At 35.0% G+C, this 18,252-nt stretch overlaps 1 protein-coding gene across 2 annotated transcripts in view; it reads left to right on the top strand.

The window, feature by feature from the left end:
* The first annotated feature begins 730 nt into the window (after positions 1 to 730).
* The window catches only part of LOC6642713 (laminin subunit alpha-1), a 94,007-nt gene continuing 76,485 nt past the window's right edge, over positions 731 to 18,252 (top strand). For both annotated transcript variants that reach the window (XM_047010494.1, XM_047010495.1), the window contains exon 1: positions 731 to 1,139. In XM_047010494.1, coding sequence (XP_046866450.1) covers positions 749 to 1,139 — 391 coding nt within the window. In that variant the 5' untranslated portion in view covers positions 731 to 748. The remainder of the gene's footprint in view (positions 1,140 to 18,252) is intronic.

Raw genomic sequence — 18,252 nt, 5'->3', positions numbered from 1 at the left:
CGTTTGCGTAGGACGCAAGTTCGAAATACCTCGTGAGCGCTTAAAACGGGAAATCTGTAACGAAATGTAATAGAGATCGGCTATCGGAAAGTATCTCTATCTATATATATATATACGACGACTCGTAGGTTAATTGTGATAGTGAGTCCCCCCATTTCGAAATTGGCAATTTCTAAATTGATAAGCATCAAACCAAAAAATTAAATCAAATCAAATTGTGCATTTTATGCAACGAGAGTGAAATTTATTTTGAAAAAAAAAAAAAATTGTATTTTTTCAACGCATTGAGGATATACGAAAATAGCAAAAGAAGAAAATAAAAAATTTGTCGCTGTCTCTGTGCAGAAATAAGAAAAATAAAAATACAAAATGAAACGTGGGGAAACGAAAATAAAATTAAATAGTGCAAAAATTTTCAAATAGAAGTGTTTGAGTGTCTGTGTGTGAGTGTGTTTAAGAAGTCTCGACAAGCGGAAATTGCTAAAAGAAATACAAGAAATATTTCTCAACCAAAAATAAAATAAAAGAAGCAAATTAAAAAAATAAAGAAGAAAAAATTTACAAATAGAAAATAAAAGAAGTTGTAAATGTAATGCGCGAAATGTGCTAAGGCGTTTTAATAATAATTAAAAATAAATAAAAAAAAAGAAAAAAATTAAATTAAATACCAAGTTCAAAGTCAACTTGTTGGCCATGTGTGTGTTGCTTTAGCTTTTTTGTTTCTGTTGCCCATTAAAAATTTGTGAAAATGTTAACTAGACCAATTTTAAAATGGCCTTTGGCCATTTTACTGCTAAGCCTGATAATTGCATGTGAGGCCAAACGCAAGTCAAAACGTTTGCAGGCCATTTCACCAGTCAAGCTGCTCAAGGATTATGAATTAAATATCAACGAAACCTCCCTAGATGTTGTATCCTGGACAGGAGCAAGGATACAGCAGCAGCAGCAGCAACAGGAGCAGCAAGAGCAGCCCAAACAGTCTACGAAAAAATCTCGACGTCGCAAAACCAAAAGTGGTCTACTCATAGAAAGTAACATTTCCACCGATGAGGAATCATTGTCGTCTTTGGATGTAACTTCCAGGAAGAAATCTTCTGGCCAACAATCTCGTCGCAAGCGGCCCAAGTCGAATGCCAATGGTAAGTCTAACTTCTAAATATGGTTACTCCCTCCCCCCACTATTGATCGATTGCACCAGAAGTCACTGCCCACTCCTGGGCCGATCTCATGTGTATCGTCTCAAACCATATTTGGCTGCTGCTCCACCAAGTTGAAAGAACTTTCATGTGAAAGTTGTTGTTGTTGTTGGTCAACAAGAGAAGGAAGAGATTTTTGCTTTTTGTAATTCTATACGTTATTACGTGAGAGGTCCAGTTATGGGCCAGCTATGTGGTTGTCGTCTTAGTTTAAGTCATAGTTCTTCTCTTAGTTAGTTGTTTGCTTCGTTTGTTAGTTTGGCCAGCTTTAGTTTTTTTCTTTCTATTTTTTCTGCTCCTGTACTTTGGCTTCACTTCGTTTGTCCACGACTATGTGAACTTGGCTTATTAGGCAGCGGGTATAAGACTTAAATAAAGTTAAACCAAAGTTGCTATTGGATCAATCTTTTGAGCAGTTCCAATGAAAGACATTCAAATTTGAACAATTTTAAAATATTTAAATATATTTGCTACATATTGCTTAATGAAAGTATTTTATGTTAGCTAAGTAAAACTCCATTAAATTTACGAAAATTTATGAACATAGTTGCTTGATTCCATAAACTAAAATGAAAAGCTTCAAAGAATGAAGCTGAGAGGGAAAATAACTAAAACTACTTTCTGAAAATTAAAGCTGATTAACTTGAAAATATAAATGTTTGTATGAGTGTGTGTATGTATTCCCTTTTGACAACTTCAATTATAATAACCGACAATTTGAAGCTTAATTTGTGGTATTCTCTATTCATTTTCCTAAACAAGTCACACACTTTGTTCATACACTTTGGCGCATTCCATCTCATTAAAAACATAACCAGATTCCGCAGCAGCAGTCAAAACAAATTACAGTCTTGCCTCCATACAACGAACAATGAAAACAATTGCCAAGTAATTGAGAACAAAAGATATAGAAGAGGCAACAACAACAGCAGCAACAAAAACCACAACATATGTTCTAAGAGTGTGAGTTTGGTATGAGTAGGCTGCGTGGGTTGTTGTGAAAGGGTCGCCCAAAACCTTTTCGTTTGGGTGAAAGAAGCATGAGGATAACAGCAACAGCAACAATAGCGCCAGCCAGGGACTACACACAATAGGCAATTGTTAGGCCTAGACAAGGATAATGAATGTGGAGGGCATGCGTATGGGCTAATGGAAACATATGTTCTCTGGGCCCAGTAAGTGCCACACAACTCATACAGACACACATGTGTGTGTGTTGTGGGTGGGGTGAAGGGTGAGGATAGGCAGATTAAACTAAAAATATCTTCAACGTTCTGGCCACGGTTATAAAAATTAAGTGGCTTATCATGTCCATACCAAAGAGAAGAATGAAATAAAATAAATATATAAATATAAATACAAGACAAACCTGGCCATAAAAATTAAACACTAAATTTCTGTCTACATTTCAGCCATATCGAAATAGAATCAGCGATCGGCGTATCGAAATAATTTTGGGGGAAAAAAAATATTCTATTGTAAAGGTTTATGATAATCATTTTCTAATGCCTGAGTGTGTTAAATAGACAATTTTCTACGACGATTAACCCAATAAGATAAAAAACGAGAGGAAAAACCACAATGGAAATGAACGTGAGGAAAACTTGATCATTTTTCTTTTCATTTCAACTTGCTCAACTTTCAATCAATACGATAATAATTGCAAATCAAATGCGGCTAATATAAATTCTGAAAAACAACTTTATGTCATTTATGTAGTTGGAAATGTCTTTAATGAAATGAAAAACCTAAATACGATTGAGGCACAAATTATTTTGCGATTAATTTTCCCGCTTTTTCCTCTTTTTTGTATTTGGCAAACTATTAACGCCCAAACAAGTCTTAATTGATTGATTGGCTTGTTTAGATTAATGAAAATGAAAGTTTTACACAAAAAAAGAAACATATATGTATGTTCATGTCTTTATGGATGTGTAAACAGAGGGTTGAGTTCAATTTTTTGAGTACCGAATTATTTATACCCTTTTAACTTAATATTGAAGGGAATTATGTGAAAAACACATACAAGTAAAGAGACTTTTCCAAATGAAAAGACTGAAAAAGTAAAAACTGACAATTTTAAAATATTTTGCAAACTTCTTAAATTTACAAAATAAATATTCGGATCTTTAAAACTAAAATTAATTTCCCGAATAATACAAAAATGTTTAGTTTTATGAAGTAAGAAAATTTATGAAAAGACCGCCAAGGCAATCTTAAGTATTAGATGGTTAAATCAAAATTGTCGGACTAGTCACTAGTAAATACAAAGAGCTGCTTAGTATCAGCCTATCTTAAGAATTTCTGTAGTGTCATACCAATAATAATTGGATTATAATCTGTAGGAAAGATACTTTTCTATAGAAACTAGACATTAGCCTCCTAAGAATTTGTTGACAATTTTAATTCCGGATTCTAACTTTAGTTGCTTTATAAAAGCAAGCATAGTGAAAATGAAACTGAGTTTTTATTGATGGGAAAACTATAATTTCTTAAACAAAACTCTTACTAAATGTAATTAGTTTGGATTTTTAACTTAATTAATCTTTACTTATTGTAAAATCTTATGTAGTAAACCGATGTGAATAAGATAAAAGAAGCCCTCAGATTATGTTAATTTTAGTTCAGTCTATATCGAAGTATTCGGAACAGTTTGGGGTTAATTTAGTTAAGTTTATTCTTCATCTTTTTATCCTCTGCCAAAGTCAAAGTTATAAAGTGTATACCCTTTTTTGCCAGGGTATAGAAATGGGTCATTTATAGATACAGATAGACGAAAAAAAAGCCACACAGTATCTTTAGGCTTACTTTTTCTCACTCCTCTCTTCCAATCAGGCAGAGTGACACATTTTATCAGCTCATTAGGAGACGACATTCCTTCCTTCCTCCCATCCATCCATACATACATACATACATAAGTCATGGCCAATGGTCAATATGTTTGTTCATCGAAAAATATTTGAGAAATTCATTCTTTAAGCTTTATCTCTCTCTCTTTCTGTTTCGCTTTTTCATTTTCTTTCATTTTTGGTTTTGTTTGTTTCTTGTTAACTGCATTACACAAGGCAACTTATAGTTGTTATTGTTGTTGTTGCTGTTGCCGTTGCTTCTGGAAATTTAGATTGGTGGGAAAACTGTGAAGCAAAGACCTTTAGTTCCCGGCTTGAGGTCCGCTCGCCCCTCCCCCCTCACCATCCCTTGTCTATTGGTGTTGTCATTGAGTCTTTGAGTTTTTATTTGTTTTTAATTTTTTATTGACATGTGAAGTTCGTAGAAGTTTAGTGAACTTTATTTTCTTCATTTGCTTCACCCGTTTGAAAAGCGTAAAAAGCAAAAGTTTTTGGACTTGACAAGTGGAAAAAAGCAAAAGATTGATGAAGGAATCCGCTGCTGTGTGGAAAATTGTTATGAAAAGATATTTGTATATTGGCCAAGAGTTTCTGGTTAACTGAACGGAGTGAGTTAAAGTGCAGTAAACATTATTTCTTCATGAGAAATATATTCTCTCAGCTATTATTTTGTTGAAGGTTTTTTAAATATGTGATCTATTCTAATTTAAGATAGTTTATTCTCTAATCTAATTCTTCAGCCTGTTTCTTGAGAATCTAAAATTTATTATCTAAATACTAGAAAATGCATTGTGATTTAATCTTTCAATCTTTCTTTTTGTGAGTTATGACAATGATATGTGGGATGTTTATATACATATGTAGATCATCTTCTACTTCTATGATGAAGTATTTCCCCTTTTCGCTTATCGTTTATATACATCTCACAATTCTCCCCTGGATTCGGTTTGAAGCCCTTCACGGTGAGAATTTATTTAAATGCACTTTTTTTTATACCCTTGCAAAAAGGGTATATTAATTTTGGTCAGAAGTGTGCAACGCATAGAAGGAAGCATCTCCGACCATATAAAGTATATATATTCTTGATCAGCATGACGAGACGAGTTCATATAGCCATGTCCGTCCGTCCGTCCGTCCGTCCGTCCGTCTGTCCGTCTGTCCGTCCGTCTGGATCAACGCAAACTCCTCCTAGACCGTTAGAGCTACAGAGTTGAAATTTTGCATGTAGGCTTGTATATACTGCAGGCGTTGTATATCTCGGATTCAGCCGGATCGGACCACTATATCATATAGCTCCCATACAAATGGCAAAGTCACGAACAGTGACTTTTCTTAATAACTTCGTTATTTTCTGAGCTATTGTCATGAAATTTAGTATTAGTGAGTTAATTACACATATAAACGACTATGCCAAATTTGATCAAGATCGGGTGTCTATATCATATAACTCCCATAGGAACGATCGGTCGAAAACAGTGACTTTTGTCAATAACTTCGTTATTTTTGTTTTTCTTTTTCTTCGTGATTGCTTTTAAATTAAATATTTGTTAGTTTTATATATCTATTAATGTCTGTGCCGAATTTGATAAAGATCGGGTAACTATATCATATAGCTCCCATAGGAACGATCGGTGGAAAACAGTGACTTTGATCAATATCGTTGTTATTTGCTATGCTAAGATTGTAGGCCGTTCTTTCGGAAACAGCTTTTTTAGATAAAACGTTTTTCCACTTTGATGGCTATAGGTAAGGAAAGAGTTACCAAAAAAATTGCAAGGGTATACAAACTTTGACGCGGTCGAAGTTAGCCCCGGCCCTCTGGTTTTATAGATCATTCGAAACACCTGGCAGCCAACTTCAACTGCAATAATTTGCCCTTTATTTTGTGTGTTGGTTTGGTTTACAGGAAGTGCAACATCAACTGATGAAGACAGATGGCAAGCAATTGGATTGTAAAATATAAAAATAAATCAGTTTATGTAAGGCAATGTATCAACTTTAAAATACTCTGTATAAATATTAAGTAGGAAAAGAGATGTAGTATTGATATTTAGCTTGGTCAGCATCCCATTGTGTTTATATTCATGTGTAGACTTAATATGGAGAAGTTGTTGTCCCATCCTCAGTTACTATTTATACATTTTTCTGTCTTAAGTCCTTTACAGAAATGTTTTTTTACCCATTTCAGACTTAGGTCTGTCTCTCTAAACTCTAAACCCTGGATTAATTCATATAAAAGGCATCCTTCAGCATCCAATACATTAACGTTGATTCAAATTGAAAGATATAATAGATAATATAGCTTTTCCAGTTTAATTTTACATTTAATTCACATTATAACAACTTATACATACTTTTGTTCAAAAAAACCCTTTTTGGAGTACACTCGAAGGAATTTTATTGTGGATATTTGATATTTGATGTTATTTCTTGAACACATGTCAAAACTTCCCAAAAAACAATAAACTTAACAACAAAAGGAGGGCAAAAATAATAAAACCAATTGTTGAACTCTCATTAAGGAGCAAATAAACAAAAGAGTTCGAAAGTTTTTTTTTTTGTTTTGTTGTTTCTGTCTTTGAGTAATTTGATAGTGAAACTTAATATATTTCTTTCTATAATTTTGCCAAGACTCCCTCTTTTGAAGTCTTTAATAAATAAAGTACTCAAGGAGATTGAAAGATGGGAAAAAGCAACAGAGAAATAGAGAGAGTAAAAGAAAGATCTCCTTCTTCCCCCCAGTGTGAGCATTAAAATATTTTTATAGACCACAGAAACAGAAGTTGTAAACATTGGTTTCTTTCTAAGCAAACAAACAAACAAAACAACAAATTTTCGGACTAAAGACAGAGATAGGAGTGCAACATAATGCAACTCCAAGAACTAGAGAAAAAAAAACTGACCAAGAGACGCCGCAGACGCCACAAATGATCTATGGAAATTCCTCAACTTTACGTTTTAAAGAGTTTACATAAATGAGAACAGATTTTCTTATGCTTAATTGCTGATGGGAAGCAAAGATGCTGGACCCCGAAAAAGGCCCATTGGATCATTCTTCAGGGACTTTTGAAGTGGTTAGCCCGTCGTCTCTCCCTGTCTTAGTGTGTGCGTGTGTGTGTGTGTGTCTGTTTGCATTGGCCATAAATTAATGTTATAGACCAACTTTTGATAAGACATTGACGCCGGCCGTCTGCTTTCTGGCGGCCACTCTATGTGCCCCAATGGCCACCGGAACATTTAACGGGTCAGCGCGCGACTGTTGATGTCGAGAGTTGAGAACAGGGGAAAGGGAAGTGGGAGACTAACAAATTCGAAGCTCGTTAGTTCAGACACTTGAGATAAGACGAGAAATGGTTAGAGAAGCGAATAAATTGTTTTACATTCAGATTCTTCTTATTTCTTTTTAGTTAAGTGGGTCAAATATTTTTAATCATTGAAAGAGAGAAAGATGAAAGAAAAGAATCAATAGAATGAAAGTTTACCATATTGATTTTGATAATTTTAAATAAAATATATGGATAGTTTGATTCAATTCTTTTGATATACCATCTTCTGATTGAATATTATATGTTTTGGTTCTATTGTTCAGATATTAAACTGTCATAACAAAAGGCTTCAAAGATCAAATGATCTAGCAAAGGTTAAATCAAAAAATGGTTAAAGAAAATGGTATTCTTTCTGATAATAAAGTAAATTAATAAATTTAAAAAGATTAAGTTGAAAGTTAAAGTTTTCTCTTACGTCTTTTCAATTATTGGCAATGTTTTTAATAAGAACTTTTAATACACTCAACGAAAAGGCTCATTAACTGATCTAATTTGTATTCAAAATTAACTCTGAGTAACTATTTTTAGTTTTTAGTGTTTTTTAGTCAGTATTCTTATCAAGCTAAAATATGGAGATCCTTCCTTCTGCCTTATTATCTGCATAGATTGAGACCTAGACTTGAGTTCGCTTAAATTCAAAATTTAAAATTGGAATTTCATAATGAATTTGGGTAATAATCTTCTGGCTAACAGTAATAATGTTTCTTACTTTTTAAGCACAATCAACTCGCTTATATGAATAAAGTTCCATTCTAAGCTATTAGCCGTTAAAATCTACTAGATACTAGCCCGAAAAACTTAAATTTGTTAAGTTATATTGCTCAATCTTTTAAAGTTTAAATATTTTACATCGAAAATTGTCATGGACATGTCAGTATCAAAAGAGACAAAAAGAGCCAAAATTTGAATAAAAATATTGAAAAAAATCACATTCAAACATGATTGTCATAAAAACCTAATACTTAAATAAATCTTATGCCAACTTAAATGAAGATTTGAAATAAAATACCAAATTAAGTTGACAGCAAATGTAAAATGATCTACAACATCATAATAATTAAGTTGATTTCACGTTATGATAAGAATTTTCGTTCGATTGGCATATCCAATGGCCCAATCTCTCACTTATGTACTTCCTCAATCCAACTTGGTGAATGAAACATTTTTCAGGTTATCATTTTTTCGTGTATCTATATCATGTAAATGTGTCTTCAACACGAGAACATCGGCAATGGCAACGGCAACGGCATCGACGTCGGCGTTTTTTATCAAAAACTGTTTTGTCAATATTTAAAGGCGATAAACGATCAGCGTATCGACAACGCCACGACACAACTGTCATTGAACTTCATTGATAAATTGGCCCATAGGAAAAGCGTCGATCGACAGTCCAAAAACCTTGCCTCGATCCAAAAGATAAGCTAAACACACAAACACACAGAGAGAAAGAGATACAGCGGAGTCCTCCTATCCAGACATATCAATTTACCATTTCTACCTGTTGCCCCTCTTGCCTTCAATTTCATCGAGTCCATCGTGAAACAGACATTGCTTTTAACGACCTTAAATCGTGGCAAATATTTCAATATCAAGCCTCTGCATGTCAACACATGGAACAACACCCACACCACTCCGAATGGAGATCAAAACGCTTTCCGTTTCGTGGAAGGGAAATGTCTGCTTTCTTTTGGACGAAGCGAAACACTTGAAAGTGTTGTGTAAATATTCTAAAAACATTTGAAAAGATTCTAAACGAAACGGAAGCAAATCGGTTAAGCTGTCAGAGCTCTGAACTAATTATGCTTTATGTTTGCGTTGAATGAAGTTCTCCTCTGACTCCTCCAACTCCTGACCAACTAACTCGCCGTGGCATTTCTTTGAGCTATTTTTTGGTAATATCAATAGTGATGAAAGGAAGCATTAAATGTTTTCATAGAATTGCTTGATTAGTGTTTTGCGTAATTGCACAGGATGTTAGAATTTTCAATTCTAATGGGCTATAAAAGACCACCCATTTACGATGAACTTGAATGGATTTATGAATGAGATGGATTATTGAGATCTATTATGGAAAAAGCATATTTTTGGAAATATTTTTGTGAATAAAATCATAAAGATTTAATAAGATTAAGTTCGAATATTCTGATAAAATTAAATCAAACCACATCAAATAATTTTTATAAAATACAACATTGTTTTCAAAAGGAAAAAATTATTGATACTCATTGTTAGTAGTTTTGCAGAGTTTAGTTTGGCATTATTTTTCAGATTAAATTTGAATTATTTAATACATGTATGGTTTATATTTCAAATATATAGTTACGTAAAAGACTTTTCCCATTGCTAAATTATAATTATTAATATAAAATCTTGTGTGATCTTTCATGTTGTAAACATTTATTATGCAGCCAATGCGTGCTATAAACATTTTTTCAACACTTTGAATTTTTGCAACTCTAAAAATTACTCATACATTGCTTACCAACACTTACGATTATTAAATATTTTTTGATAATTTTACTTGTTTTTAATGTAATTAATCGAATTAAAAGTAAGTTCTAAGAAAACTTGTTCTCAACATTTTGGTTCTTCCAATCCTTAAGTATTTTAGTTCTCGTTGCCCCCTTCCAAAACTGCAAATGCTGACTCATCAATCAGACTCACACACACACACACAAGTGCGACCTCCAGAGTATATCCACTTTGTGGTGTATCTTTTAGCCAGTGTTTGCATTTGCTGCTACATAGCAGCAATTTCAATAAAAATATTGCTCTGCTCCCGCTACTGCTCTGATTTCGAAGGGCTACGTAGCATAGCAGAGAGCACAAACGAAAAACGATTGCTCTTCTGCTCTGCTCCGTAGCATACATCGTCGGAGCACAGAGCAATAGCAAGAGCAAAAAATTTTCGATACGCTATTTGTAGTTGTAGCAATAGCACAAGCATTAAAAGCGAGATGAGAGCGGAGCAAACAAAATAAATTTTTGTGCTACTGCTACGGAGCATTTCCTTTTCTGTTGCTCTCGTAGCAATTTCGTAGTCGCTCTCGTAGCAACTTCGTAGTCGCTCTCATAGTAGATCTGTACTAGAGGTGGGTATGGGCCGAAATGTTACATCCAACCCAACTCAGCCCATGGGCTTAAAATTTCACCCGCTCCCGAAAGTTAAAAAAATTTGGACATTCAGAGGAATCTGTAATTCCACAAACTGGGAGCACAACAGGGATAAATCCAACATGCAAGTTAACATGGACAAGAGGGTATAGCGGATGCATCTGCAATATTAGCAGTGGCCACGATCGCTGGGTAACATGAGTCAGCCAATGCTTATGGTTCTTGGATTTGGAGCTTACGTTCACAGTTGCTTGGCGATAAGCATTAATGTGTTTCGGATCAACTCTGGAGTGATGCCACTGTTGTGCTCCTAGTTTGTGGAATTACAGTTTCCTCTGAATGTCCAAATTTTTTTTTAGCTTTCGGGTGCAGGTGAAATTTTTAGCCCATGGGCTGGGTTGGGTTGGATGTAACATTTCGGCCCATGCCCACCTCTAGTACAGATCTACTATGAGAGCGACTACGAAGTTGCTACGAGAGCGACTACGAAATTGCTACGAGAGCAACAGAAAAGGAAATGCTCCGTAGCAGTAGCACAAAAATTTATTTTGTTTGCTCCGCTCTCATCTCGCTTTTAATGCTTGTGCTATTGCTACAACTACAAATAGCGTATCGAAAATTTTTTGCTCTTGCTATTGCTCTGTGCTCCGACGATGTATGCTACGGAGCAGAGCAGAAGAGCAATCGTTTTTCGTTTGTGCTCTCTGCTATGCTACGTAGCACTTCGAAATCAGAGCAGTAGCGGGAGCAAAAAAAAAAACTCCGACGTAGCATAGCATTTTCAATCCCTGCTTTTAGCCATTTTACAAATGTGCCGACAATTGACGACAAGTTTTCGCCAGTCTATTTTGAATATGGACACGACGACAGACAGTGTGGCGCATCCATCAACAGATACCCCCAGACAAATGCTCAGACACTGGAAATAATAGACAAACCGCCAGCTGCTGAAACGTGCCTCCAGACATGAGTCACGCATAAAAGGAAAAAAAAAGTTGAAAGATTTTCTTTTTTTTTAGCCCAACATTTGATTTTCCCTCTCTCACACACTCTCTCGCTCGTTATCAGTGTTGGGACACTGGAAAATTATGCTGTGAGAAGATTTCCATACAATTTTCTTATTAAAATGCCAAGCATCAAGGAAACAAATTGTCCCCAGACACGCGTTGAGAACCTCTTTGAGGTCCGATGGGGATCAGGTTTGAGTTGAAGTTTTTCTTCTCTCTTAGCTGTCGTCTGCCGTTGGTCGTTGATCTGATCTGATCTCTGACAACTCTTAACGTAGTTGCTGCTGCTGCTGCTTGTGCCTTCTTTCCTTTCGAAATCGTTTTGCGGCATTTCGAATTGAAACATTTGGCACTGCCATTGATTAGTGTTCTAAATAAATAACCGAATGTTCGTGCCTGAGGCCTCAGGCGAATGGCAATCAATGTGAAATTGACACGCTACATGCAAACCGATCAGGAATATCGGGAGGGATCAGAAATACTTCAAAGTTGACGCTTGACAAATTGCTTAATTAATACGCATTGAAGGCTATTTGGGTTTATGTTGCAAACCAGTTTTTGTTTTCTTTTTTTCTGCTTTTTTTTGACATTTCATTAATTAACACTCATTTTGAAATAACATTTTCATTTTTGTAGAATGTCAGTCGTAATTATTTTGCGGTTTCGGCTTATGAGGCGGCGGCAAACATCCTTGAAAGTGTTTTTGCATAACAAATGTGCAAAAATATTTCAAACAAAAGTCAGTTATGAGCTAATGAGAACACAATCATCAATAAAACGCAACCGCAAAACTCAGTCAAAAGATTATGACGGCATTTTGCTAAATATAACAAGTAAATAAGTTTGTTTTATTTGAGTTTTGGGCTACAAGACTTGGTCATAAACAAATGCAATACAATTATAATAAAGAGTGGTATTTAAATTCGTAATTCATTAGTCGTTTGTCATTGCTTAAATATGGTTTATATATAGGCATGTAAAGATTGTTGTTTCCATCTTAAAACAAAACCCAAAATCTGAGGTAAATTTAAAACCAAAACTAATTAGAAAAACCAAAAAAAGTTAGATAATACTTTTTGGTATAACAATGCCATGGGAAAATAGGTGATTGAGGTGTCGATATGTTACGTTTATCTTTAATCTCAATCACATTTTGTCAAAAGATGCCCACGTTCTGGCTGAGAAAGAGCTCGATAACCTACCACCTGAAAGAGTTAAGACAAGTTACCGCTACGTTCACCATTCGTTTAATTAACCATCACGTTTTCGGCTCTTAAGTGCTAAAAGCTGGCAACTGTTTTTCTTATCTAATCTCCGATCAACGAAATTGTGTAAGCTACTGACAGAGAAACAAAAAAAATTTAAGAAAAACGAAAAAAAAACACTTTTTAATAATTTAATAAGCGCCACGAAATCACGAAATGCACTTGTTGTCTGTTGCTGATAATTATCACGATTTATGAACCAAACTTATGTGAGAAACATAAAAAAAAGAGCTCTCTTATCGAATACTTGCAATCATTTGCCTTGTAAAGTGCATGAAAAGGCGTTGAATTGTCCATTTAGGTATTAACGGGTAATATATGAGGCATTATCTCATAATGTTTGCCAATCACTTGAAATGCATTTGCGTTCAGCTGTGAGCAAACATTTATCTTGGCCACGTTAACCAACACTGTAATGGGAATGCTGCACATGCGCCAAACCAAGGAATTATTTTTTTTTGTGTAATGCCGTTGAATGACTTGGAAGTGGAAATACTTGGCGAAAATGGGGCATATTGGTTTAGAGTTGAAGTTGGTGACATCTGAACAATAAGAGGGGGTCTTTATAATTGCAATTAATGATGTTAATAGAGGTAATTATGTTTTTCATTCTGATAGCTTCTCAACCTCTTAGATCTACAATTCTATATCCTATATTCTAGCGATAGTCATTCTTTTTAACTATTGCTATTTGAAGGGCTAATCTTGCTTAGTAATTCCTTTATATGCTCCGTCCCAGATCCTACACTCATAGTAGATGGCCAAAGTAATTTCTTATATGAAACTATATTTATTTGTTGTGTATCTACAAAATACAGAATACAATACTTCTTTAAATAGTTCAAAATGCATAGGCTGCTGAGAATTGGTTAATTTTCTTAAAGAATTTAAAATCAATTCTTTTCATGATAACTTAAGGCGATATCTGGCATATGGAGAGGCTAAATAAATCTTCCAGGACTCATCGAGTGAAACTAACTTAATTCCAAACATAAAAACTATACTTTTTAGTTGATTTTTGGTGGTCAAAAAGTCTCCAGAACATAAAGTATTCAATAAGTTTCTGAAGGCATAAACAAACCTAACTATTAGTTATTAAAACATGTTTGTTTTCAAACGTAAAATCAAAACAATCAATCAAATGGATCATTTTCATTCATTAATTGCAGTTGGCAAAATGTTACAAAACCTAAATTATTAGAGATTAGAGCTGTGCATTGCCTTTTTCTCACTACAGTACCATTAATCAATAAGAATTTTTGAAAATGACTTTTTCTTGTAGGAAGTGATGAACTATCTTAGAATTAAGACTAAATGTTAGTGACACAAAAGAAGATGTGTTTTACAACAAAAAGGATAATACTTAGGTGCAATAGATGCTCTGAGAACTAAAAACGCTCATGGAGGTAAGAAAGTCCACAAATTGTTTGAAGATCAAAAAAATTAGGACTAATTTGTATTTACCTAAAACTGGCTCCATTTGGCACGGACTCAAGTACTGAAACACATTACTAATGCCTAGCTATAGAATTGATCATAACCTGTTAATCACTTTATAGGGGTTCCTAAAATGCTATGTCCGAATTACAATTAATTTTACAAGTATTCGATTTTGTTTGAACTAATTTACTTAGGGTATAGAAACTTCAATATGATGGAAGTTAACTTTTAAAGCTTCGTTGGGGTCTCGTTTTTGGATCTCACATTTGTTACGTCTGAGTGAGTTTTTTGGGTGAGCTTTGTGATATCGGATATCTAAAGCCGCAAGAGCAAAGCCAAAGGAGACACGAGTCGCCCACACTTTTTTTTGGTTTTGTGTTGCGACTTGATTTTGCCTGTTAATTTGTCAAAAAGCTGTCAGTTTTTATTAATAACTTCGTCTGACTGTTTATTTTCTTATGCATTCTGCGAGAGTCGCATAATAATGTCATAATTAAATTTATATACTCTGAGTCATTGTGACTAAAAAGGGGGGGAGGACAACTGGCACGTTTGTCGCCAACATGGACATGGTCTAGACATGTGGAGATTAAGTTGTAGATGGGGCATGCAGAACAACAACAATACAACTGAAAGGAAGTTGACTGTGTTAAGGAATTTCTTCAGTGCCCACTCAAATGCAACTCAATCCATTGGATAATTGCAAAAGACACTATGAAACCATTACCATTTACGACTCCGGTCAATGTTTATGGGCATTAAACTGGGTTTGCCGGTCATCAACTGGCCATTTAATACCAAGCGATCATCTGGCCATAAACAAATTATTTCCCTCGTCCGACAAGTTTATAAAATAAAGTCAAATAAACTTCAATAAATCTTTTTTTCTTTTTGGTTTAACCCCCCCACAAAGTAAATACTAGAGTAAGAGAGAGAAGGAGTTGCAGTAGGAGTGGATGCAATGCATACAGAAGGAGGCAATCAAGTTGACTTGTAAACTATTTAATTAGCACGTAACGCCAGAGTTGTGTAGTTTTCGATGTTGTGGCAAGTCCGTAAGCGTGTTAGTTTTGGTTGTTATAAAGGCGCCGACCAGGTTAACCCACGATCACTTTTAGGCGCCACTTTTAAAAATATTTGATGGCGCCGCTGCCACTGTCAATTTTTTTCGTCTCCTGGCTGAATTTGTATCTATGTACATAAATGATTTTTCTCCTTTTGTCTGTGGCATTTCGTTTAATTGTCTTTATATTAAAGAAATTGCATTAATTGGCTTGTTTACGTTGCATGTCGCTTGACGCCAGTTGATGATATATATCTCTATATATGTACTTCTCTCCTTCACCTTCTGCATCTGCATCTCCTTCAAGTCATTTCCATCAATTTTGACTACAAATTTTTATCGCCTTGTCTGTCGCCTGGAAATGAATACGAATTGTTAGTTAAAGTCATCTAACCAGTTTTCTAATTGTCAGAAAACAAAAATGTTGCTCTTTGATTAGCAATTAACGATTTATATTTTACTATGGAACTAGCCACAATCCACTTGAGTTTTTCGTAAAAAGAAATTCAAGATTAGCAATTCATTTGAATGGCCAATAAACTGTTAAGCTGCTTATAAAAGTCTTATGTCTATTTGAGGATTATTGAATTGGTTATGATGTGAGCAATTGGCTAATACAAATTATATGTTTTAAGAGGAAAGAAAAGTATACACAATTGGCCAAGCCAAAACATAGCTAAATTTCGCAACCTATTTTCCGTTTCCTAAGCAAAACTAGGGTAAACATGATGAATTTAGGGCTTACCTACGGGAAGATGAAGTTTGCAGTGATAATTTTTATGGAAAATTTAACTTTTCAAACCAATTTAATGCACAACTTTTTCTATAGGTTCAGGGTTTTATTAATTGTAACCATTTCAGCATATAATGTGCAGCATATACCAAAGAACACATGATGACTTACATACTTAATTTTTTAGCAGTCACATTCATCTTTGATCTAACATTTTGATGATTAGAAGGGCAAGTACTTGGAATATAAAAGTTTTTATAACCTGAAACCCCATTTAATAGACTTCAGTCCATATAAGACATTGATGAAACGAAGCTTGATAGCGATAAATTCTTTTTGCTTTTTTTTAAATGAAACAACTAAATGAAAGTCAATCTACTACCACAATAAATAGATCTTAGCCTAGCCACAAGAGTTTTCTGTTGTATCATAAGACAGATTGGGGCAAAGATCTCCTGCTTTACGTCAAACTCTATCCTTTACGTCTTAAGGTGTTATGAACTGTTTTTAGAGTTTCAATTCGCACTCTTCTAAGATAAAAAGACAAAATTCACCTTCTTCTTCTCATTCATTACCATACAGAATTGATTTTCTTGTGGTATTTGCTTAGGTTTCGTTGTTCTGTTCTAAGAAACCTTTTCCATTTCATCTTGATCATTTCGATCTCATAATAAATACCATAACTGTGTGTGTTAGCCACCCAATGCGTTTGCCACTTGAATTAGTGTCGCTGTCTGCCAACTCCGAACTTCAACTTACTTCTCACTTCCTCTTTCTGCTTCACCCACACTTCTTTTTGGAATTCAGATTCGTTGCGGTGCGATGATGCGATAGTGGTGTGAGTCATCGAAAAACAAACGCCAAGTGGCCAACAGGCAGTCAACTTGCAGGCAGCTACCAGTCTTCAAATACCAAATCAAGCATTACTTGCATAACCCAACAAAGTCATCGACCATCAAGCATCGAGCATCGGTCCATCGTCATCATTATCATCATCGTGCAGGCATGTATAAATATTTTTCTAAAACACAACTTGAACATGAAGCCTGAGAGAGTTGGACTTGGTCTTGGATGTGGATGTGGATTGTGGATTGGGAATCGTATGCGAACTGGCACTGGACCTGGGAGTTGGGTGCCACTTGAACACGTCACAAACGCCGGTAGTTCCAACAGGGAAGACATCATCTTGGTTTAGTTAGTTGGATGGTTGGGGGACATGGCATGTGTTATTCTCACTGTTTTTTTTTTTCGTCTGTCCAGTTCGGTTGGTTGGACAATCGGTTAGCGGCTTTTGAAGCACCCACCTTCCAGCCTACCAGCCATCTAGCCTACCAGCCAACCACTTGGCTCAACCAATCTTAACCCGTTCAGCATTTCCCAAGCTCTTCGGCTCCGGCTTTTAACGCAACGCCATGCACCATACTGATGCATGTCCAAACATCCTCAGTTCTGGTCAGTTTGATGTCCAATGTTGTTCTTCTTTACTCCATCTCCATCTTCTCTTTCCTTTATTTTATTTCTTTTCTTGGAAATGCCGTGTGTCCGTACGTCCGTCCGTTCGTCCGTCTGTCAGTCGTTGTCTTGTTTGTCAGTTTGTTTATTTGTTTGCCAAGTTTTGTTTATTTTCAATAAATATTTGACATTTGTCTATGCATTTTTCCCCAAACCAAAAACCAAATACAACACGAAGGAGCGGGTACATTAATTTTTCAAGTGCCCGCCCATCGGAGAAGGCATCGTAAACAACTTTGTGTTCTTTTTCCCCCCTGTTTAGGCTGCCTGTGTCACCTTAGGAAAAGTTCCAAGTTCTAGGTTCTCGTCACGTTGCATTTTTTTTTTTTGTAAAGAAAAGGCCCTTTTTCCTCCGTTTCGATGTGTGAGCTCAATGCGGATGTTTGATTTGAACACTTCTTTCTCTTTGCGTTTGTCTCGCAAACTTCTCCATGTGGTCATGTGAGATTGTCCATTGTCGCTTTAGCTCTGATATAATATGAGAAAATTATGGACAAAGTTCTTGTGTTATGATGTGATATATTTCGGTAACTTTTGGAATAAAAGTTAGTCATTTAATATTGATCAAAATAAATCTGTTAAATCTGAAATTATACAACTATTTGTGTTTATTTGGGAATTTTAAGAACTGTGTACATACATAGTATGTATTACCAGTCGCCCTTTTTTAAAATCTTTTTTTAAGTTTTTCTAAAAAATGTTTGCCTAATTTTTGACTGCTCCTTGCCTGAGATAACTAAGACTCAA

The sequence above is a fragment of the Drosophila willistoni genome (genome assembly GCF_018902025.1).
Source record: "Drosophila willistoni isolate 14030-0811.24 chromosome 2R unlocalized genomic scaffold, UCI_dwil_1.1 Seg167, whole genome shotgun sequence".
NCBI classification, from domain to species: Eukaryota; Metazoa; Arthropoda; class Insecta; order Diptera; family Drosophilidae; genus Drosophila; species Drosophila willistoni.
The sequence above is the reverse complement of the archived record's forward strand: the minus strand, read 5'-3'. Positions and strand labels throughout refer to the sequence as shown.